The 23,689-nt window shown below is 43.9% G+C and overlaps 1 protein-coding gene across 2 annotated transcripts; it reads right to left on the bottom strand.

Moving 5' to 3' along the window:
• Nucleotides 1–6,966: 6,966 nt before the first annotated feature.
• On the bottom strand, nt 6,967–20,989 carry LOC101875998 (protein FAM122A). Of its 2 annotated transcripts, none has more exons than XM_005148216.4 (10): nt 20,610–20,989; nt 18,363–18,441; nt 15,203–15,259; nt 13,167–13,210; nt 13,033–13,087; nt 12,508–12,600; nt 11,827–11,915; nt 11,490–11,554; nt 10,248–10,344; nt 6,967–9,104 (listed from the first exon to the last, which is right to left on the bottom strand). In XM_005148216.4, exons 1-10 carry the CDS (start codon nt 20,723–20,725, stop codon nt 8,945–8,947), a joined length of 855 nt encoding a protein of 284 aa, XP_005148273.2. In that variant the 5' UTR covers nt 20,726–20,989; the 3' UTR covers nt 6,967–8,944. The 2 variants fall into 2 exon arrangements, with proteins under 2 accessions (XP_005148273.2, XP_033920104.1); XM_034064213.1 differs by having other exon boundaries at nt 11,490–11,551; nt 20,610–20,861.
• Nucleotides 20,990–23,689: the final 2,700 nt, after the last annotated feature.

Genomic DNA, 23,689 nt, shown 5'->3' with positions numbered 1-23,689 from the left:
ACACTGAAAACTTCACCATTTCTTCTCTTTCAGAGACCAAACTAAGTAGAGCAGCACAGGGATTCCTCCATCCCAGCCAAGCCAGAGGAGGGGTTTTGTATCAGAACCTCCCGCTCAAATCCCAGTTCTATATTCCATTTCTCTTGTTTCATACAAGATGCACTTGATGTCACTTGACATTTCAGGGGTGAGAAGTTTCTGCTGAAGGGCCTCTATTGCTGTGTTTGATTCAGACAGCCAAATCTTTGTTCCTCAGTGTGTAGAACATGCTCTGATCTGTATAAATGACCTTTTGGAAATTAAACTCCCCCGCATGTTATGGGCCACGTTCCTGCTTGTGCATGCAAGGCTAAAGAAACCCTGCAGATAAGTGTCGCTATAAACCCCCCCCCCCCAAGAACAAAAGGAGAAAGGTTGAATGGAAGTTGTTCAGCACTGTATGTTTTTTCTTATATACGATACAAATAAGTCTTTAAAGGGCAATAAAATGTAACTTCAGTTTGATTCGCAGGAGCACTGAGATTGTGTCATCTGTGAGGGTCAGAGGATGAGGAAAAGTCAAACATTAACATTGGTTACAAAGCAAAGTTCCTGAGTGGTTTGTGGAGGCCGTGTTCCAGTGCCTGTGCTGGAGCCACCAACCAGTGACACTGATTTGGGGCACAGGGGCCCCTGTGAGCTCTGATCTCCAGAGCTTTGCTGTCACTCTTTAATACCTACGCTGCTCATTCTGATTTTCATGGGGTGGTTGGACCTGCTGCTGCCTGAGCAGGGCAAAGAGTGGAGCACAAGATAGGAGGACAAAGCTGCTGTGTGGTCCCTCAGCCTTGCTCTGATGCAGCACGATACGTGTTTTATTGTGCCCAAACTGATGGAAGAAACCACAACCACAAACCCACCTTTTCCACACATATCCTGGAGTGCCAGGGTTGTGGTTTTCTTGCCAGGCTCTTGCAGAAGTACCAAAGAGAGAGAATTACACATGGAGGAACATTTTGAGTTGCTGTCGCCAAGTGTTGATGGCTGCAGCTAGTGCATGGACACAGCATGGGAATGGGACCACAGGACATCAACCATGACTGACACCTTCAAGGAATGCCGACTTAGAAAGAACACCTTGACCAAAGAAACCAGTAACAAAACATCACCAGCAACTAAAACATTGGAACATTTCTTCAAGGACAAGCAAGGAGCAATACAAGATAAAGATGAAACGCACAGTGTAACTGGGCACGTGCAGATAAACCTGGTGCTTGGGCAAAACAAGCATGACAGAGGTGAACTGTGACTTCTGCCCACTTCAGGGGGGTTACAGCATACTCTGTAAGCACAGATTTATGCCAGTGTTGGGAAATGGGACCCGAGGATGGGTTAAGTTCAGCACCATGAGGGGGAACGTACTGAGCCCTGCTACAGCATGGGCACAGGGAGGCACTCGTGTCCCATCACTAGGCAGGTACATGAGATTTATAAGCTATTTTTTGATACCTACGCATATATATGTATACACACACATGCATGCACACAGCCGTAGTACTTAGCAGGGTTGTGGAAAACACTGAATGCCTTTGGAAATAAGACCTGAGACAGTGACGGTGCCTTCTCCTAAAAACACCAGGAAAAACAGTTAAGCATCGGCGTCATTTCCCATTCCTGCCTCTTAAGCAAACAAAAACAGCCATTTCCTTGCCATGGAGAAGTGCTCTCAGCAGACAGTGAGGAGGGTTTTAAGATCATCCAGCAGAAACAATCATCCTGTTTACCCAGCACTTGCTGGGGCACTGGGATCAAACAAGGAATGAGCGGCGCTCCCAGCTGCTGGAGGCTCAGGGACATGAGCTCCTCTGGGTATGTGGGATCAGAAAACACTTTAACTTCCCTATGGTCTCTAAAGGAGGGGTCATGGAATGCTTCAAACCAGACCTGACCAAACTCTTTCGGAGCTGCAGGGGCCTTGGAGAATCCACTCGTTTCACCAGGGATGGGAGCTGGAGGAGTGCTGGAGCTTGGGGAGCTGGTGGACCAGCCTCATGTGGAGAGCATCCGGGAACAGATCTAGTCCCTGCCGAGGGAAACACTGCTGCTGGTGGCTCAGCACCCACCCCAGGAGGATAACCCAGTGTGGAGTCAATGACAGCCACTGGTGCTCCCAAACAGCCCAAGAGGGGCTCTGAGGAGCCCATCATAGAAACGTGCCTTCAACACAGGAGAAATCCTTCCCTGAACCAAGCAGCTCCGAGCTCTCAAAGCTGTTCATATGTTACTTCATTTCATGTTCACACACAGGAAAGATCTGATAACCAAGAGGCCTAAACTGCAAAGAGGTTTGCCAATAAATCACCGTAGTTTAGTCCTCATTTGCCAATGCATATTCCAAATCCCTCCCTTCCCTTTAACAGCTTCCCTTAGAAATGCCAAGGTACATAACCCCTTTCACTTATCAGGAGTATGGATCTCACACATCCAAACTTAGGCCCACTGGGAATCATCCCACAGAAGGAACTTCCCTGAGCCACTAAACCAGCCCCAGGAGTACTTTGTTTACAGCAAAGAAAGTTCTCAGAATGAGAGATCTGTCATAGGTAATGGAATGGTTTGGAGTGAAGGGATCTTAAAGCTCCTCCAGCTCCAACCCCTGCCATGGGCAGGGACACCTTCCACTGCAGCAGCTGCTCCAAGCCCCTGTGTCCAACCTGGCCTTGAACACTGCCAGGGATGGGGCAGCCACAGCTTCTCTGGGCAACCGTTAAAGGAGGGTGCAGTAGCTGTTGCCAGCAGCACGTAACTCCTTCAATGCTGCTCCAAATAAGCTAGTGAAGGCTGGGAAACCACTGCTGCTCATTCTAGCAAGAGCCACTTAAGGATAACGGACATGTAAATGAAAGGAGTCCTAAAGAACCTGCACACCCTCAAAAAACAAGTACAGGAGGAATGAACACTCACACTGTAACACCTACAGCCAGGTAAGGGGATGCACTCACTTCCTTTGGTCTATTTTTGTCTTTTATAGGAGCTCTCTGCTGTTGCTAACTAGCTGTTCACTTTGGGTAATGAACTGTAGCCAATGCACATCAGCTCCTGAAAATCTGCGAAGCTCTGTAACCACACTGACAACACAACCTGCAATTACACACAGGGAAAGTAGCACAGCAATGCAGCAGCACCAAAGTCATGGCTCATGTCCTCACTGCGAGGAAAGGGCTAGTAAGGAGACCCACCTGAGTAACAGGCTCTCCCTAACACCTCTGCCATGGAGCATCAGTTCAGATACATGTAACTGCTGTCATCCTAAACCTGGCAGACCAAGAGGTAAGAATAAGGAGCAAAGATGACTGATCAAATGCCTGTCAAAGACATGGAATGAAAGAGCAAGAGAGTCTGTAACAGAACTTAAAGCCATGGTTACAGTTTAAAAGGAAAGGAACTAACAATACACCTAACAAAGTCAGAGCATTCTCCTCTAGGGAGATACTCAAGGTAGGAACACCAAGGCGTTAGACAAGCATAACCCCATCACAAGAAAAAACTCTGCAGTAAGGCTCTGGAATCCTGTGTTCCATCAACAGCACCAACCCATTAGTGCTTTTCCCTCAGGAATCTGCCAGGAATCTCCAAACCCAACCCCAAGTGCTGCAGTGAATGCACTTAACAGTGAAAGCATCTTGATGTATTTCTGGCAGCAGTTCCTTGCAGCGATGTGAGTGCCACACTGTCTGATGCAAGCTGGCTCCAAGACCCCACAGTGCTCTATTTCTGTGCCACAAAACCCAGTGCATGGCACACACGTCTTGGGTTTGATTTCTCTGTGGCAGAAAGGGAAAAAGTAAGCAAGAAACCCATGTTTCCAAAGGCAGTGCCTGCAGCAGGAGCTGCTCCCACTGGAGCAGCTCTTCCTACTCAACACCCAGCAAAGTTCTACACATTTACATGCTGTTAATCATGGAAGGAAGCCTTGAATTTAACAAACATTTTCCAAGGCTCCTATGGAGCAAGAAGAAACTAAAACCTGCAGAGGAATTTCATGCTTTATAAATGCCAGATTTATCTGAGGAATCTCCCTGGGATTGGAGATCCCAGTCCCTTGAGAGGCAGAGGGGAACCAGCACGAAGGCATTTAGAGACGTATTTGGTTCTGGTTTAAATGCACTCATCTCCTCCCCCCTTCTGAGATGCCTGTTCCTGAGCCAGCGTCTGAAAGTCAAACAAGGTTATTCTCCTCCACTTGCTTATTTTTTCCCCTCCTCTCTCATGCTTCTATCAGCAGACCCCAAAGGGGAAGGAAGGAATCCCTCCCTTCTGGCACGTCTTTAGATGTAGGGCAGCTGTCTGCTTGGAGAGAGGAAGGGCATCTCCTGAGCAAGACCCAGGCTGGCTGTTGCCAGGTCTCAAGGAAGACATCAGAAGAGGAAGCTCGTACCAAGCACACAGAAATGGGGAAACTCCACTGTCATAGGTACAACAGAGGAACACTCACCCATCCAAGACAGACCCTTTGGAAACAGGCATCACATTTGCTTTGAGGTGACAATTCTGACATCCAGTTCCTGTGAAGGGCTCTTGCAAGCCACAGAATCCCAGCCTGGTTTGGGTTGAAGGGACCTTAAAGCTCCTCCAGCTCCAACCCCTGCCATGGGCAGGGACACCTTCCACTGCAGCAGCTGCTCCAAGCCCCTGTGTCCAACCTGGCCTTGAACACTGCCAGGGATGGGGCAGCCACAGCTTCTCTGGGCACCCTGTGCCAGCACCTCAGCACCCTCACAGGGAAGAGCTTCTGCCTAAGATCTTCCTGTCATTAAGGTTTTAACTATTGTACTGGAGCTCTAAGCATCCAATTACATTGACAAATATTTAAGGTGGTGCTTCCAGGAGAAGAGGGATCAACTTCAACTCCATCTTCCACTTGGTGATGATGGTGAAAGGCTGCTTGAAACAGGCTCTGAAGAGCTCACACGTTTTAATTAGGACTCCTGAAGCTCCCTATTTTAAGTAAATGAGTTATGACTCCAACATATGCAAGAGCACAACAGTGTTAAGTGAACACTTCTTGTGCTAAGGAATGCAAAAGCTGTTCTGGAGCAGAGAGCTCGCAGCAGTACAGATCCTGCCTGCCTTTAGTCACTTCACTGGCAAACATCTCACCACGGTGGGGCTGGACTCACACATACAGCACTGATGCTAGAACCCCAATAGACATTCAGAGATCAAACCATCTCAGGCTCCCCACTACAAGACTTTGGAGCCCTGTTTCATTTGCATGGGCTGGTGATCACTTACACTCAAGCATTCAGATCTCACTGACCACACACAAGACCCCAGCAAGTTAATCTGGCTGCTGCACAGGCTCCTTTTCCCTGGCATTTGTACCTCTCTTCCAGCGTCAAGTATTTATCCCTCTGCTAAGGGCAGCAAGCACTGGATCTCTCATTCCATAAATACTGTCCCACTGAGCACTGGCACCGTTATCCATGTTCCCTCAGCAGCCACGTCACTCTGGAGAAGGTGGAAGGAAGAAAAACACCTATCAGTTGTCAAGGAAGACACAACTGGCCCAAGACCTGATTTCACTGCCAACAAATCCCACAGGATAGTTTTCAACCAGAGCAATGAAATGCTGATCACAAGCAGGGCTTTGGAAGGGTGCCATGGCAGAGGAGCAGCACAATCCCAGAGAAACAGCTCTATGCCCCCAAAGAGCTGCAGGGCAAACAAGTTTATATATCATATATATTTACACATTTTTATATATATGTGTATGCATATACACATCATACTGCTTCCAGTAAGGCCTCAAACAAGGAAGCTGCCCATTTCTTCTCGGGGGAAGACAAAGGCCTGACACTTGTACTACAAAGTCAGATCAGTCAAGGAATGTCATGTACAATAGTCCTGTAACAACAACACTTAATCAAGCACAGCTTCAATATTTGTTATTCATGAGTTAACAGTAATATAGAAGCAATACTAACAGCTGAGTTACTGCGTGAGTACAGGGTTGATGATGCACATTGTGTCACACACCAGTTCCTTCAAGCCAGATACAGATTATACAGGATAATTTGGTTCCAAAATGTAGTATTTCATCTCATTGGAAAAATCCTGAATGTGCCTCCTGATTCCAGGGCACAAACCTGCAACTTCTTGATGACAGTGGACAAGAAATGGAAACCTCATAGCAGCTTTCCAGTATCTGAAGATGCTGGGGAGGGACTCTTCATTAGGGACTGTAGTGATAAGACAAGGGGTAACGGGTTGAAACTTAAACAGGGTAAGTTCAGGTTGGATACAAGGAAGAAATTCTTTACTGTTAGGGTGGTGAGGCACTGGAATGGGTTACCCAGGGAAGCTGTGAATGCTCCATCCCTGGCAGTGTTAAGGCTGGGTTGAAGAGAGCCTTGGCTGACATGGTTTAGTGTGAGGTGTCCCTATCTATAGCAAGGGGTTGGAACTGGATGAACTTGAGGTCCTTTCCAACCCAAACCATTCTATGATTCTATGCCTTTTCCACAAGTTCAAAGTGATTTGTTTTCCAAAAGCAGGGAGAGGAACAACTGCAGATACACCCAGACTGCAGATACATCCAGAGGCGGACTCTGCTCTCTCCTCCAACAGCACCAATTGCCCCATTAAGGCAAACCACAAAGATCCCCCACTTCTTCTCCAGAGGCGAGAGCCTCTGTATTGTCCCCAGCCAACTGCAGGTTCTCACTTCCAAACTATTTCAGCACAACCTCCTCTAGGTATAAACCAGGGGCATGTTTAGGTTAGCTAGTGAAGCCTTTTGAGAATGTTGGGGTTGATTTGATTTGGTTTTAGAGCTGCCACAGAACTTTAAGATCACAGAATCCCAGCCTGGTTTGGTTTGGAAGGGACCTTAAGGCTCATCCAGTTCCAGCTGGGGGGAAGTGGGTTACAACAGACATTCTAAATGAAAACTGAAAGCATTTAAACATTAAAACCAGATTCCAGTTGGCTCTAACAAAGTGCACAAACAGCAACACACATTTATTTTTCCATTTATTGGCACTTATTTGAAAAATAGCATAAATAGTCAACAGAAGAGAGAGGAGTTGACCCCCATGGAACTATCAAACCCTCCATTGGTGCATCTTTAGAAGACGAAGAGACACCAGGAGGTTCATTCTTCTGCAAGATGTTTAAACCCCCATCTTGCCCTCACCACAGAAGAGTGAACACACAGCAACTCTTTGGCACATACCTGAAACTGCAAAACCAAACTGTGCTGTATTAGAGAGAGCCAACAGACACGAAACACAAGCTTGTTCATCTGCCACAGGGATGAAGGGCAATTGGGTTTTGAAAGGGAGCTGCAATCAGGAAGTTGACTAATAGAATAATTTAAGAGGAATGAAATGAGAAGTAAACCATGTCATCTCTTACTTGAACTGAGTCAAACTATTAAATACATTCTATATTCTCTCTACATTAAGGACATACGTTCACTAGTCGCTGGCCCTCAGGTCACCACGTCTTTGCACTCCAAGTTGTCCATTTCTACTCCTGATGGCTGCTGTCAGTCAAAGCTTCATCAATCTTTCACAGCTGAGTTCAGGCTTTTCTCCTACTTGAGGAAGCCTCCACGCTTTTCTCACCTTATTACACAGACCAAAGATTTAGTGTTTAAAAAGAAACCATTTTGCTTCATTATTAACCTCTCTGGAGGGAAGGCTTGAAACCTCACAGTACAGATGCACACACCTGTGCAAACAGGGACCCAGCTGGGGAAGTTCAACTGGGTAACAGGAGTCAACAACCAAAAGGAGGTTGCCACTGGAAAACCTGAAACCAGCTGCTGTGGTGAGGTTTGCAGGTTCTTCTCCTGTTTGGGGAATTCCCAAGTTGAGATCAAGATGTCTCAAGCCTCAAGTCAAGACTTTTCCAATATAGCACAAGAATCCCAAAACCTCTTCCAATCAGCATCTGAAATTTTCAACAGCAGAAATAACTCAATGCCATTGTTCGAGGGAAGTGACAGCAGGAGATGAAACACAGATTAAACATGTCTGATTGCCTCAGCCTGTATAAAGGCATTCAAGATTCCTCTCTGTATTTGTCCAACAAAAGCCATGTATGGGAACAAACACTGCCTGTTAAAATAACGCGCTTCTGAAGCACTCATTACTAAAACCTCAGGATTTAATGTTTTGTTCCAAACATTATTATTATTATATTTCCTTATTAAAAGACCTTTAATAGAGCATCTACCACTCTAATAAGTCATCTACATGGGGAAGAAAATGAAAATACAAACCCCCAGAATGTTCCCCACCTAATCTGAATTTAGCCACAAGAGCAGTCATGATCATGAATAAAATCCATCATTATCAATTTAAGTTGGCAATTCACCAACTTGTTCTTTTGACATCTATTAGAACACAGAATTGATTAACAGCCAATCATCATAGAACACAAGAATCAGTTCCCCCTCCCAGTATTCCCTATCTCATATGACGAACAAAAAGGATAAATATCTAACACTCCTGGAATAAAAACAACTCAGTAAAAGCTGCTTTGCTGGTTTCAGACTGAGGACAAGTGTGAAAGTTACCTGCTACTACACAAGCACCATGTTATATTAGTGAGGATGCTGCCTGGCAGCTGCTGGAAAGCCTAGAGTTCCACAAGCAGAATGTACGTAGAATACTTGTAACTTACTCCAACAAGACAATATCCATTGTAAATCAACAGCTTGCTCACTGATGTTAGCATCAAATATGTTTGCGATTCAAATGCTTACTCTATTTGTAGTAAATGTCATACAAATCACTAGAAATGCGAATTCCTCCTCAAGGAACTATTCTGGAAGTTTTCTAGAAATCGTGACATTTCTGGAAGTTCCTATGAGGAACAGAATCAGTTACACACAACAGAAAGTCTTATTGATGTCCAGCCTGTTTCCTGGTGTCCATTAGCAGACTTCTGCTTCTCAATTGATGGGTAACTTAGCCGTGAGATCTACTGGTAAAAAAGGAGATCTGGAGTCAGAAAGTGAGACTGGAGAGTCTGTATTGGTGCCAACTTCAGCTGGTGAGTCACAGGAAGAGCCTGCACTGCTCCTGTTGTCATCGAGAGCATGTGACGACAGACTGGCAACAGAGGAACAGCAAGTTAGGAGAAATGAGGTACTCTGAGTTTCAAATACTAGCTTCCACTCATTATAAAGCTATTTTAGAGCATCTCTGAAGGAACAGTAAGCCCTATGATTTGAAATAAAGCTGCAACTACACGCTGCGCCATCACTTCCATACAGGCAGATAACATTCTGCCCACCTCCTTCATCTCATCCAGGAATGATGTACAGATTAGAAAGCATAAGGCTGAGGAATTCATCCCAAGCTTTACCCCATCTCCTACAGCATCCTGGCCTAACACATACCCAGAGGGGTCTGTCATGGGGAGAGCTGATGATAAACTGTACATACTTCAGTTGTACCATTCACTAAGTGTTGCACAGGATTTAGGATTACACCTGAAGTGATCTATCACCAGCAATAGCATCAAAGTGCTTTTTAAAATTACCATCTCCTAAACCAAGATGCAGCCATGACCCTGCACTGCTGTGCCTATTGGGAATAGGAGTGCAAGAAAAGGCATGTTTTTAAAGTACTTTTAAAACACTATGTTGTTGTTACCACTGCTATGGCTTAAAGGTTGTGCACAGCCATGTACATCAGCTGAGAGGCAAGGACAGAAGTGCTGTGAACCAGCCTGTGTGCATAGTTGTGTGGGCACACCCTATGTATTATGAACCTCTTGACTGAAATAGTAAATCAAAATCCCTTGCTATTTCAAGTTGTTATGATTTTTAACATAGTACTTTTATCTCCTCCCAGCAGGGAGGGGCAGAACCAGTTTTGCTATGTGACTAAGAGCAAGGAAAATAAAAGAGAAGGAAGAAAACCCCCAATCCACCCCCAGTGGGGGTGTGTTACATTCACATTTGATTGCGACTTGAAACTAGACTCAAGGAGTTGTCAGCCATGAGGTATCTTTTCCTAAGCGTACTGAACTCCCATTTCCATGAAGCACATTAACAGCCTGTCTAGAAGCTGTACATTGCAGTGAACAGTGCTGCCTGGTGACTGTGCTGCTTTCACTGCTGCAAACTGAGATGTTTGTACTTAAAAAAAACCCAAACCAAAACCAGCTTGAAGCACAGTCATTGCTGGATGAAGAGACACCTATAATGCTTCTGATGATATGGACACAATAAATAGTACAGCATTTACCATCCGCCAAGGTCTGCCTGATGTGAAACCTCAGGGCTAAGCATGTTGGTGGATCCTTGGAATAATCTTTTTGGATGATCTTCTATCTCCATTACACCTTTTAAGAAATAAGAAATGATAAAACATTACCAGTCATTGCAACTAAAACCTACTTTCAGCGAACAGCAAACAGAACAGAAGTTCAATCTTACACAAGAGAATGAGTGTTATTTTACATGTAAACCAGAAATTTTATGCTGAAATTTTAAAGACTGTTTCTTGGCAACATTTTAGTTCAAACTTTAATAAAATTTAGTGAGTTATGAACTGAGTTTAGATATCAGGTGTTTATTCTTCAGTAGTGAAGAACAATCTTTTTGTTCCAGTTTATTCAGCTATCAGTTCACCAACTGGATCCACCAAAGCAGAGAAGCTGACAATAAGGAAGCTTGTTTTCTTCTTGTAATCAATAGAAACAAGGTTCAGGATTATCACTAAACTTATGCATTGATTTTGACTTCCAAATACTCTAGGAGAAGGGAGGACAGATATATGCTTGAACAGGCTGTGAAAGATGACAGAACTCAGATAAAAGTCATCTAGGAGTCAGAGTGTTCTGTTACAAAGGTGAAGCATGAAGGTATAAAACCAGATGCAATAAAATAACCAAAAGTTAAACTTGAACAAAAACATAAGGAGATTGAGAAACATTTCCCAATAAAGCAGTAAAGGTGTTTATACAAGGTCTCTGCATCAACTTTTGGTTCTGAAGGGTGATTATTACATCTATAGTACCTGTGTGCTGTGTTATCCAGGACTTCCAAAATGTTTTACTTGGCAATTTACCAACAGTTGTATTTCTTGTTTTGTTAAGCAGGTTACATCCATTTCTTATCAGATTTATATGACTACAGAGGAGTCTGTTATGATCATTATGTTATCAGGTATATATATGATCATTATGTTGTCAGATATATAGAAGTCTGTTACGATCATTATGTTATCAGATCTATGACTATACAAATATAACGGAGAGCCATTAGAACAATTATTAGTCTTATGGAAGAGTAAAAACTAATTTAACAATCTGTTTTAGCTCTGTAACCAGTTCTATTTATTTGGTCCCCTGTAATACCTTCTATTTCTAGGCACTCTTTCAAGTATCAGGCAGCTGAACAGAATTATGAGGAAAGCTACATTCTATTTTCAATTGATAAAGTTCACAAGCTGGCCTATTACATCAGCCCAAACCAAATACTGTACCTTTTCTTTTTATTGACCCCAGAACACTTGGTCGAATGCAGTTAATGGGACTCTGGCTTCTCCTGCTAAAAGAAGGCATATGCTGTACTGATCACCATTAATAAAGGAAGCTTGAAAACACGCAAAGCATTAACAGATGCTTGGATAACAAACTACTAAGTGGAAAACACTGAGAAAACAGGCATTGTAACAGATTATACACTGCCATGGTCCCCCCCCCCCCCCCCGTTTTCATGAATAAAGGTGTATTTGTGATCAGAAATCAGTTGTGTCTATAAAAAGCCTTCTGTGATCAAGCTATGCTGGTTTTCTGTTATTGATATGATTTGGTACTGACCTTGAAAATCTCCGTGTTGGACTTGGGCTGGGACTTGGAGGTAACCCACTGCTGCTCACCAAGCTTTGCAAAGATGGTGAGAAACATTGCTGAGAGGAAAACAGCTTGTGTTATTTATGTATAAACACTGTATCACACCCATACAGTAACAACTGATCCTTACTGGGGGTAAGTAAGCAACCCATTATTGATGCAAGCACCCAGTCAACAGGGTTGGGTATAGCCAGATACTTCAGTACTGAGAACAAAAAAACCCTAAAATTGGAGATTTCATTTTCAGACAGAAAATGTGCAGGTTGACATGGATTTATTTCACTGTAGTTGGGTTAAATGGCTTTAACCTTCGGCCAGAGGGGAGACTGAGATGAGCTCCATTCCATGACTCTGAAAACATGCATGTACACTCCTTCCTCTTAATTCCAAGAGGAAGGCAAATAAATAAGGTTTACTAACCACATATTAACAGTTGAACACTCCACAGAATTTCACACCCACAAGATGTGCATCTGCTGGTTGATATTTTCTGGTTTAGGGCTTTAGGGACAGTTTTGTTTCTTTATTCTAGTTTCTTGTTTGCCACTGAGGCAGAAAGGAGCAGGTGGCTTTATCTTTTGCTACCAATTTGGTTGGATTTATTTAGCACTACTCAAGACAAACCCATTATTACCACATTTTGCTCACCTTCCCTATTCCTCTAGTAGGTGAAGGAGCTGGAGAAACTGGGACAAAGTCCACTTGCTTTGGTGATGAGGATTTCTCAAAATCATGGTCAGTCTGGAAACAACACACAGAATTAATCTTAGGAACGAGTTCTTTACCTTGAAAAGGTCTGATTGGTGTGGACCTGAGTACAATTCCAAAGTTATTCTCCATCATATTAATAATTTTTAAGTAGCCATTTATGAGCTTATGCTTAACAACAACAGAAAAGCCTTAAGGAACATTTGGTGATTATCAGAATATGGAAGAAAATTTGAACAGACAGACATCCATGCAACTTTCTTTGCATGGGTGCAAAGGAACCCACATGTATCCTCAAACAACTGATTATTCTATGCCTTGTTAGTGTGAAAAAGTGCTGATCAAAAGCAGCAATATACAAACACCTTAAGTGCAGGTGATGCTAATAAAGAAATCGTTGACATGAGAGTCTCTACTGTTCTGATACTAACAAAAGAAACAAAAATTGAAGCATGAATGCATTACCAGGCTCAAGCTCTCCTCCCATGAGTGGCTCATCTGCATTGCTACTTGCACTTCTCTGTAAAGAAGAAAAGAAATGTATTGTCCCAGGCCCATAGCAGACTTCATGAAACATTCCAGTTCACCTTGATGCTTACCTTTCACGTACTGTTTCTCTGTTCAGCAAATTCATTCCTTCTTCCTAAGAGATGAAAAATGAAAATAAACAAAAGCACTTTCCTACAGCAAATCAGCTCTGGTTTCATTTCACTCTGCTACACACCAAAATTAATCCAACTCAGTCAAGCAACAATAACCTCAAGCTCTCACCACATGAAAAAGAGTGAGGGGAAGAGGCTGGGTAAGAGATGTAGCAAGAGAGACCATCACATAAGAAATGCAGCAAGAGAGACCATCATATAAGAAATGCTTATAGGAGTTGGTTGTTTCTCAAGCAGTGTTTTTGTTTTCATTACTAGCCAAGAAGTAGTTACAAAACTGAACAATGAAGCAAACCTTCTGCTCATGCTGGTGTAACCTTATGCATGGTGTGGAAACTGGTGCAAATCATCCTCAAAAGCATGGCTATATTCTATCCTTATTCTATGGATGAGTAACTAACTAGACACTTGTCATTATTTCATTTGCAATACAGTGCATTTTACACAATGCATTTGGGATTTAGTGTTCTGGTCCTAAACCATCCAAAAAATAGCATTAAAATGGATCAGAGATGTAAAACCACATTAAACATTAACACCAAGTTAAAGTACAAACCTGACTATTGATCTCCTCTTAGGTAGACACCATTCCTTCAAACTAACTGAATGCTGCTCAGTCTGGTGAGTGAATGAGTAGAGATTCCCTAATTCAGTCCAAGAATAGAAGTTCAACAAAATACCTTCCCAATGTTACTAACAGTAACATGGTTCAACTGTGTGATTATTTGGTAAGATTTGAAAGAGATCAGAAGTAAATCACACAGGTTCCCATCTGTGCCAGGAAGTAGACAGGCTATGGAATTCCAACTTGGGAATTCAGTGATCCAACACAAATTAGGAAATGTCACTGTTGGCTTTTATAAATGTATGGAAAAAGTAGGAATATAGATACATTTTCAAAAGAATTGGATTATCAAACTTTAACTTCATGTGATATAGCACAGCTGCAGTAGTTCATTCTGTAATTCAATCCCTTGCTCACATCACACTTACATATTAATCCTAGGCTTTTTTATGCAGATAAAAACAACCCTACAAATGACCCAAATGCTTCAGTCTCTTTAAGACAGCAGATTATTTCCATAATGAAAGCAAACAGCTATTTTCTTCAGGATTACTATGCATTCACCTTCACTAGGTGAGATGGGAAACAAAGTGCCTTCCATTGCTTCAGAGATCAGACCCTGAAAATGCTGCCTGAAGCATTAAATTGTTTTCTTAACTTTTCACTCTGTAAAAATCAAGCCTATCCATTGAAAACCAGCAAGCTAAAAAATACATATGTATATAAATAAAACCAAGCATCTTCAAAGAAATCTTATAAACATCCTACTGTCAAAAAGTGGACATAGAAAATGGAGGAGCCGCAAGATTCTGAGCTTGTTGATTTGAAAACTTGAGTGGTTTGACTGTGGGCAGCAGTGCTATTTAAGCCTACTCAGATATCCGCCACCTCCCCAAGTGTTTGCGCTGGTACCCTTCCCCCTCTGCTCATGCTGTGATAGCACAAGTGCCATAATCTGGATAATTATACAGATGAAAAACAGACCAGCAAGAAGAGCCCAAACTTATTCTTTTAGCCTCCTTATCCAGTCCATTTTCTGGCTGAACAGAAGTCTTGTGTCAACGCAAGTTAAGGAACACTTTGCATTGGCTGTGACTCTATGCTGGCACCACTGCCAAAACCTTAGTGAAACTTTACCCTAAGGATTTACATGAAAGATTTCCTTTCCAAAATGTCCATTTTCAGACTCCTCTTTCTGCTCAAAACTTCTTCTCACTATAAGATTCATGAAATTTGGAGCTATGCAGACATGTTTTTATGTTTGAAACACCTTGAAGTGACATTGCAAACACTGTTTCAAAGTAAAATCGATTGTCACTTGAAGGACATTGCACATTAATGGCAAAAAACCCCAACCACCTATAAAAAATGCAAAATTAAATCAAACTGACTTAGAACATGTGCTTACCTGTTTTATTTGATGAAGACGGCTGCTGGGAATACGGATAGGTGATGATGGCACAAACTGCAAAACAAAGCCACATACAACTGAGACACACTTAGAAACTACAGGAGAAGGGAGGGAAAGGCACAGGAATGTCAGCACCCACTCCATAGGGCTGTCTCAGATCAAGAATAAAGAATTAAAACATTCATAGTATATATAAACTACATCAGTTACTTGCAAGAACATACTAGTTGGCATCAGCCTGGATTTCAGTTCTCTACAGAATAAAGCTGCTTTTCAGTAGCACTTTACCACACTTAATGTATATTGTTGCATAAACTTCTTCACTGAAGTGATGCAGAATATTTCAAGTGATCCAGAAGGCTCTCCAATAGATCATAGAACCCCAGCCTGGTTTGGATTGGAAGGGACCTTAAAGCTCCTCCAGCTCCAACCCCTGCCACGGGCAGGGACACCTTCCACTGCAGCAGCTGCTCCAAGCCCCTGTGTCCAACCTGGCCTTGAACACTGCCAGGGATGGGGCAGCCACAGCTTCTCTGGGCACCCTGTGCCAGTGCCTCAGCACACTCACAGGGAAGAGCTTCTTCCTTTAAAAAATCCAAAGCCAAAACACAATGTGCAGAAAGGCTTCTGGATTGTTGCCTGCCTACAAATGCCTACTTTGACAGCTGAAAGAATCAGCTATTAGAAGGCTAACAACAGTTAAATGTCTTCCTTATGGTTTCTCTGAACTTGCTTCAACCAATTCGGGTGAAGTCAGAGAGGATGTCACTAGAAATGGTCTTCTGATAATTTTGTCCATTTTTCATCAAGCTCTCACTGGAGTACTGTGATGTAAAACTGCAGGCTCAAAACCAAGCAATTAAAAGAGATTATTTTCTCAAAATATAGTTTCTTTTCATGTATTTCCCATCCCTCAAATGATCGCCCCTAAACTGACTTTTGTTATTAACCCATTCAGGGATCAAAGCTTCAAAGCTAAAGCTTTGACTAGAGGTTTAACCTCTCTATAAACTGGCAAGGTATCTTCTTAAAATGGATCCAGTGTGTTCAGCAAGTAAGGTTTGCATTATTACTAAGTGTTTCTGTGCTTTATGCAGTAGGAGGCTTCATCTGCTTCACAAAACATTGCCAGAGCTCTTCATCATGCTCAACCTGGAGAGCTTATGAACATTCAGTTAACCATTTACTGCACCATCTTCTCATCAGCACCATGGAGAACACAGATTCTGCTGCCTTAAACAACAGGTTATGGTAAGTTATCATAGGCTATTAGTGCTTCATATATCCAGAATCCTCCCTCTGAGCCAAATATCAAGATTTCACACCCTTCTCACAAAAGATACTAGCTTATCTAACTCACAAGAGGTTGTTTCTGCCAGAATGTACTCATCTTTATATATATACCACCAAAGTCATAATGTTATTATAATGTTATGATTTGATACTTCTGAAGTCCAGTTTAGGTCAGTTTTGCTATTATAATGGATAGGCTCCCTAAAAGCCTAATAAAAATTCCTCCAAGCTGTACCAGCCAATGTGGACCTTGAGGCGACCTTGATTCTCACAGAGAAAAAGGTTTGAACAGTAGTACATTCCTGCCTGTTCACTAGGGCACTCCACAGTAAAATGCATTTGTTCCACTCATTATGTTCTAATTTTATGAGTGTGATCCACATGTTTTAAGGTTTGACATTAACAAAATATATACAAAACCAGCGGCTTGCAGTATAAAATAGAAATTCTAAAAAGACAGTTTTCTTCTGTAGGATCTAATGCAGTAACTAAACCCACCAACTCTGAGGATTCTGCATCTTGTTCCCAACAAGTCATCACCTTTCTTTGCCAATGCTTAAAGCTTTCTTTTCTCTTGTTTACTTGATTTAATTACTGTGAAAAGAAACCTCAGTCCCTCTTAAAGCAGACTGAACTCTTTGGGGAAATGATGCTACTCAAATCTCCAGTGCTTTGAGAGCACAAAGCTTGATGAAAGCCATTACAAACTATTAGACTATGAAAGGAAAAAGACACCTTCCCCATTGCCCTTCTCCAGTATGTCAGATAAATCTTTTCCCCTGAAGGTAAAGTTTCAGAGGGACCACTGCCAAAGGGAATAGCCACCTGCCCTGGCACCTCTGCCCTTCCACTGCTGTTCCTCCAGTGCCCCCTGCCTTCTGCCAGCACAAGCATCTGTGGGGCCACAGAGTGAACCCTGACAGGGAGCTGACTGAGCTGTACAGAGAATAAACAAAGAAAATGCTGAAATAGCACCTAAACATCTAACCACGGGCGAAAATGCTTCGCTTAAACAACAAAACAAGATCCCCAACCATGCAAACAAAACAGAAACCACTGAAACATTTACTCACTAGGTGTCACTGACATTTTCTTGGATGGAAACAAACAGCAAGACACTGAGCCTAGTTGACCCTTCCTTGGCAATGACACGTAGTGATAGAAACCTGCAGGTTAAACCCCAGGCAAATGGCACAGCTGCCCCTGCAGTAATTATAAAAGTAGATATATAGATATATATGTATGTAGATATGATCCTCTGTGATGGTGGTGAGGCACTGGCACAGGTTGTCCAGAGAAGTGATAAACACTCCATCCCTGGCAGTGCTCAAGGGCAGGTTGGACAGAGCCTTGGGCAACATGGTCTAGTGTGAGGTGCCCCTGCCCATGGCAGAGGTTGGAACTGGATGATCTTAAGGTCCTTTCCAACCCAAACCAGTCTGTGATTATATGATTCTATCACTGTTGTTGATTACAACAGTCTATTCTGTCATTACTATATAAAAGAAAATTTAAGGTAAGAGTATCATCACCTGTTTTTTTTAACCATCAGAAATTATTAACACAGTGAATACTGAACAACAATACATCTACATAATCAGTTTTCCTTACAGACTACCTTTCTTATTCTTAGAACACCCATTTGCATTTCATAAACAAAGTTATGATCCGAATGAAATACAAGTGCCCAAGTTTACAAGGCCCAATGGTCTATAAGTAACATTTCACTATAGGTACAGTGCATTAATGTCAGAGTTAGAGCCTTGTTTCTGAAAACATGTGCTATTAGTTCCACAGACTACAACCTCATTCTCTCCTTTAACCCTGTTTGGACCTAATGCAATTGGTTTAATAGTTTCCTTACCAGACTGTGACGATTCATAACTGTGGTGCTGTTCCTGCGGGTCCGCAGAACGCTGGCCTGGAACACTTGTGAATTATCACTGTGAAAAGAAACACTTGTCAGATGCAAAAGCCATTTCCTTCCTAGCAAAAAGCACCTCTTAATCGAAACTCAGTTTCAAATGCTATGACAGCTCTCATTTCAAGACAGAGCACTCCAGAGACAGATATGGAAGGACTCCTGCAGGTTGTTGGCACAGAGTGAAAAGCAAATTGCTCTTTCCCCAGGTCCCAGCTACTTTAATTCATGATTCTAATTAATCATCCTCAGTCGTCAGAATAGCTCAAAACCTGTAAAGACTGATGATCTCTGTGGGAATTTCTGAAAAATGAAATGGCTGCAACTTGCATCATTCAACAGAATAAGTTTATAAATGGCATTTAACCAGTGGCTGAATAATTCAATGCTGCATAGAAAATAGGACCAAAAAAACCCAAAACAGTATCTTGATAAATCTTATCACTATGAACATTTAAAGTGCTAAATGCTTTTTGTAAATGAGGTTAAATTTAACCTACAATAAAAGCAGTTTTTAAAGCCTTAAGGCTTTTAACCACAGTCATTGCTTTTCTAACCAGGAAACAGCACGTAAGTTAAATAACACAGGATTGGTTATTTGATATAAAAGAAGCTCCTTTTAAGAGGGAGAGGAAAAAACCCTGCAAATATCCTTACTTTTACTCTCCCTTGCAACAGCTGGTCACATCACATACCTTTTACAGAAAACACTCACAGTTCCCAGTAAAAATCAATCTTATTTGTCATGAAAAAAGAGTCAAAAGTTCTGTGAAATGTAACTTCCATGACCTAAAACATTCCACTTCAAAATGTTCTTTGGCTCTACAGTAACTCACTCTCCAAGCTCCTTACTAAACCTGTTACTGAAGAAGTCAAAACAGGAACAGCTTTTGCTGCTCTGCCTCAAGAGTTTTTGTTTCAGTTTACCCAGGGAAGCCATTCTGGGAAAAAAACCCGAAGTTTCTTGCCAAGAGCTGCGATCTTGCAAAAACAATATTCTGCTGGAAAATTCCTAACAAGCAAAACACTGCAACCACCTCAAATCGGCTCCATTTGTATACGCACCTAACGTATGGCGTATGCACAGTGTTAACGGAAGAGCTCAGGCTTTGTTTGCAGCATGGTTATAGGATATCTTTTTAAGGAGGCAAGGATCTCACAGTTTGTAACTTACAAAAGGATGAGATTATAAAAGCATCTCATCTCAGTCACATAACCAGTTTACCTGCTCAGCAATCTGCCTGAGGAATGACTGCCATTCCCATTACCTGTGTACAGCATCAAAACAAACTGAGAGTTGTTCCTTTACAATTATCACTACATACAGTGAATATTGAAAGAATCACCATGTTTACTTAGCATTAAATTATGGCTACATAAACAATAATATTCCTCTGAACAGTAATGGACTGTCAATGATTTTGGTACAAAATGATTTATGAGGTTGGCTCAGCACTTGATACCTTGTTTGTTACAGAGACATGAAGTTTAAGAGGGTTTGTGGGGAGGAAGTACCCATGTATTACGCTGTTTTACAAAGTTTACTGTCAATAAGCTCTCCCAAGCTGCAGACATGCTACTAAGAACAGCATGTGAACCACCTCGAAGTAGCCATGCCATGTAGAAGCAGGCATTTCCCAACTGCATAACAACCCAGAGGAGACAAGAAATAGTGCGTTGCGTTATCAACTTACCCAAACACAAAGCTGTACATAAGGCCATACACACCTGAGAGCTTTCCCCAGCTCTGCCCTGTCAGCTAGAGGCAAACATCCAAACCCCTCACAAATGCCACGGGCCAGAGGCCTACGGAAATACCCAAGCAAACTTACCTACATGCGCCTCTCCCAGTATTACACAGTAACAAAATGAGTATCATCCAGACAAACTCCATGCCAACTGAAGTAACGTTTTACATTAAATGTAAAACTTGTGCATCCTCCAATATCCTAAATTCACCCAACTGTTCCGAAAGGATTTACTGTTTATAGTCACATACGGTACAGCGATTTGGGCGGGTTTTAGGTCAGACCTGAACCCTTAAATCAGAGCAATTGCTACTTTATAGCAACGGCCACAGCCTTGACCCTGCACACTGCGTGCTCCTCACCTACACTGCACACCGCAAACCTACACATACACACACACAGCCTGACCGCCGGCTGCGGGGCCGGGCCGGGCCGCGCTCACCTGAGCCCGTGGATGAGCGGGGCGCTGTTGGATCTCCTCAGGCCGCCCCCGTCGCTCGGGGCCGCGGCGCTCCCCGGCGGCAGCTCCAGGTCCAGCTCCATTTTCTCCTGAGCCATCGCGGCGGCGGCCGCACCTCCGGCTCCGGCTGCTCCCGCTCCGCCGCGATGCCCATTCACTGCCGGCGGCCGCAGCGGCTCCTCATGCCGCCGCTGCCCCCGGCCCCTACAGGCCTCGCGGGCGGCGCCGCAGGCACAGGCCGGGGGCGCGCCGAGCCCGGCGAGGGGGGCGGCCCCAGCAGCGCCCCATGCCGGGGGAGGCCCGGAGGGAGGCCCGGGGAACGGCGCCTTCCCCCACCCGCCGCTGCTGCTGCCGCCGCCACACGAACGCGCTCCCGCTGCTGACTCCGGTGCGGCCGCCTCAGGCCTCGGAGCGCCTCAAGCCCACTGCCGCCGCCGCTCTGTGCGCCTGCGCCACAGGCATCCCTCGGCAGGGCGCATGCGGGGAGCGCTCTCGGTTCACCGGGGCTCGGTGCCGCCGGTGCCGCAGCTGGTTGGGCCCGGTGCGGTGTGTGCTCGGGGCGGCCTCCGCGCTGCTGTGTCCGCCGAGCCCTTCAGGCCAGGACAGCCACAACCACTGGTAGACGTGAGGCGGGATGGAGAGGAGCGGCCTCGCCGCTGAGGTGACCCGGCTCCTCCAGGCACACTGCCCGGTCCTGGGGCCGCGGCTCTCCAGTCCCGGGACAAGTACAGCAGCGGTGAGAAAGCTTAAAGGTGCCTTTGTCCCCTCCCCGGGGCTGCCCGACCCGGCTGCGGCCTGTGGGAGACCCCAGTCCCCCCGCCATGGAGCCCTGTTCCGAGGCACAGGTAGTACCTGCTGCACCCCTGTTTTGCTCTGCTATAGCAGCTTTTGTCAACCCAATCTAAACTTGTGTGTACAGAACAGTTCTGCCCTTGTGCACTCACTGGCTAATGTGTCAGTGTCGATATTGTCGCCATGTACTCATCCATCTAACTAGTTAAACCATTTTATCTAGGCTGTAGACAGATACTTACCCTGAGAAATAAATGTTCTAGGTGTACAAAGCATGTTCATTAGTGCTTTCTTGCAAAGTGCTACAATGCTGACCTTCAAATAAAACCAGCATCTGAGTTTGTACCTAACCATTGTCGCTTCTCAGAAATGCAGCTGATGGTTCTTCAGGCATCAGCGTATACTCCAGGGGAGACTTTCAGGCAGCCTTTAATAGCCACAAAAGAAAGGTGGATTGTAGGTAGCTAGAACATGTTCACAGGTCACATGCTGGTAGCATTTTGTAGTGTCACATGGCTGTGGTTACTGTAGCCAGGGTACTGATGGTACCAAGTATCACCACATCATTGCCCACACCACAACTTCATGCCCACCACATGGCACTGTACCCACTTCTCTCATTCTCCCAGTCTCCATTTTCCCACTTGGAATCTCCATCCTTCACCAGTATCCTCCCAAAGCTCTGTTTAATGTACTCTGTCCTTACTTAATCCCTCTCACTGTGCTCATTTGCCCTGTTTCTCCAGCTCAGCAATTTGTGATTTCCTCCTTTCCATCTTTCACCTCATTCTGTTCCACAGCACAACTCTCCCACAGCCACATCCCCTTTTCCCTGCCTCATTACCCTTTGAGGGTCACCTTGACAGTCCCCACATCTCTTATATTCCTGTTAAGGTTACTTGGCTGTGGGAAAACCCAGTCAGACAGTGGCCTGATGTGTTGGAAAATTGGAGCACGTGAAGCAGATGTTTTTGAGCTCTCAGCCACATTTGGGGGATTGTTGAGTTTTCCCTTTAAGGGTATCCTGGTACACAACACTTACAGAATCATAGAATCACAGAATGGTTTGGGTTGGAAAGGACCTCAAGTTCATCCAGTTCCAACCCCCCTGCCATGGGCAGGGACACCTCACACTAAACCATGGCACCCAAGGCTTCATCCAACCTGGCCTTGAACACTGCCAAGGATGGAGCATTCACAACCTCCCTGGGCAACCCGTTCCAGTGCCTCACCACCCTTACAGTAAAGAATTTCTTCCTTATATCCAAACCTCCCCTGTTTAAGTTTGAACTCATTACCCCTTCTCCTATCACTACACTCCCTAACAAAGAGTCGCTCCCCAGCATCCTTATAGGCCCTCTAAATTTGAAGCTTTTTGCTGTCTGTAGTGGCAAGAACATAACAAAATAACTCCACAATAATAAGTAGCAAAACCGACATAGTTTGGCAATGTAGTCACATTTGGCAGGTGGTTTTTGTGTTAGCAGAGCAAACATATGTGTGAATGGATTTGCATTCAGAGCTGGGTGTTTGTTCTCTTGAATGCTGTCACTGGAATTGCCCTTTGGGCACTCACCAGCCACTGGGAGAGCTGTTCCAGGCTGCAGAATGCTCCTGCTGAAGCACTTCACCAGGAGAACGGTACAGCATTCAAAGCATGGTGGTGTGTTTAGTGAGTGGTGGCAGAGAGAGGTGACAGACTTTGCTTGTGCAGGAGATCCTAATTTTCCAGTGAATCAGGTTGATCATCATTGTTGGAAATTAAGCAAAAAAAGGGTTTAGGTATTTACTTTCTTGATCTTTGCAGGAGATGGCAACTCTGCAGCATCTCACAGGAAGGTGTCATTACTGACCATGATGTATTATAGTGTGAGCAGTGGGAAAGGGAGCTTTTCCCTTCTACTTTCATAAAACCCAAGGAATTTTGTCTCAATTTTTTCCAATATAATATTGAAAACTCCTGAAAATATTTTAAATGTAATCTTGTGGGTCAGAAGGGACCTCAAAGCTCCTCCAGCTCCAACCCCTGCCACAGGCAGGGACACCTTCCACTGGAGCAGCTTGCTCCAAGCCCCTGTGTCCAACCTGGCCTTGAACACTGCCAGGGATGGGGCAGCCACAGCTTCTCTGGGCACCCTGTGCCAGCGCCTCAGCACCCTCACAGGGAAGAGCTTCTTTCTGGTATTCCTTAATATTCCAAGAGAATAGTTAATCCAGCCACTTAAGAAAGTTGAAATGATTAAAAATCCTCACTTTTCTATTGTAACTAT

Source organism: Melopsittacus undulatus, chromosome 6 (genome assembly GCF_012275295.1).
Source record: "Melopsittacus undulatus isolate bMelUnd1 chromosome 6, bMelUnd1.mat.Z, whole genome shotgun sequence".
Taxonomy (NCBI): Eukaryota; Metazoa; Chordata; class Aves; order Psittaciformes; family Psittaculidae; genus Melopsittacus; species Melopsittacus undulatus.
Note: the sequence above shows the minus strand (reverse complement) of the source record. Positions and strands in the feature narration are given on the sequence as shown.

Excerpts from the sequence above, each read along its gene's own strand:
- LOC101875998 (XM_005148216.4), bottom strand. The coding sequence starts at position 20,725 with ATGGCTCAGGAGAAAATGGAGCTGGACCTGGAGCTGCCGCCGGGGAGC. Across the intron at positions 15,260-18,362 it reads TTATGAATCGTCACAGTCTG|TTTGTGCCATCATCACCTAT; the intron begins GTAAGGAAACTA and ends TTTGTTTTGCAG. Across the intron at positions 11,916-12,507 it reads CTACTAGAGGAATAGGGAAG|CAATGTTTCTCACCATCTTT; the intron begins GTGAGCAAAATG and ends TTTTCCTCTCAG.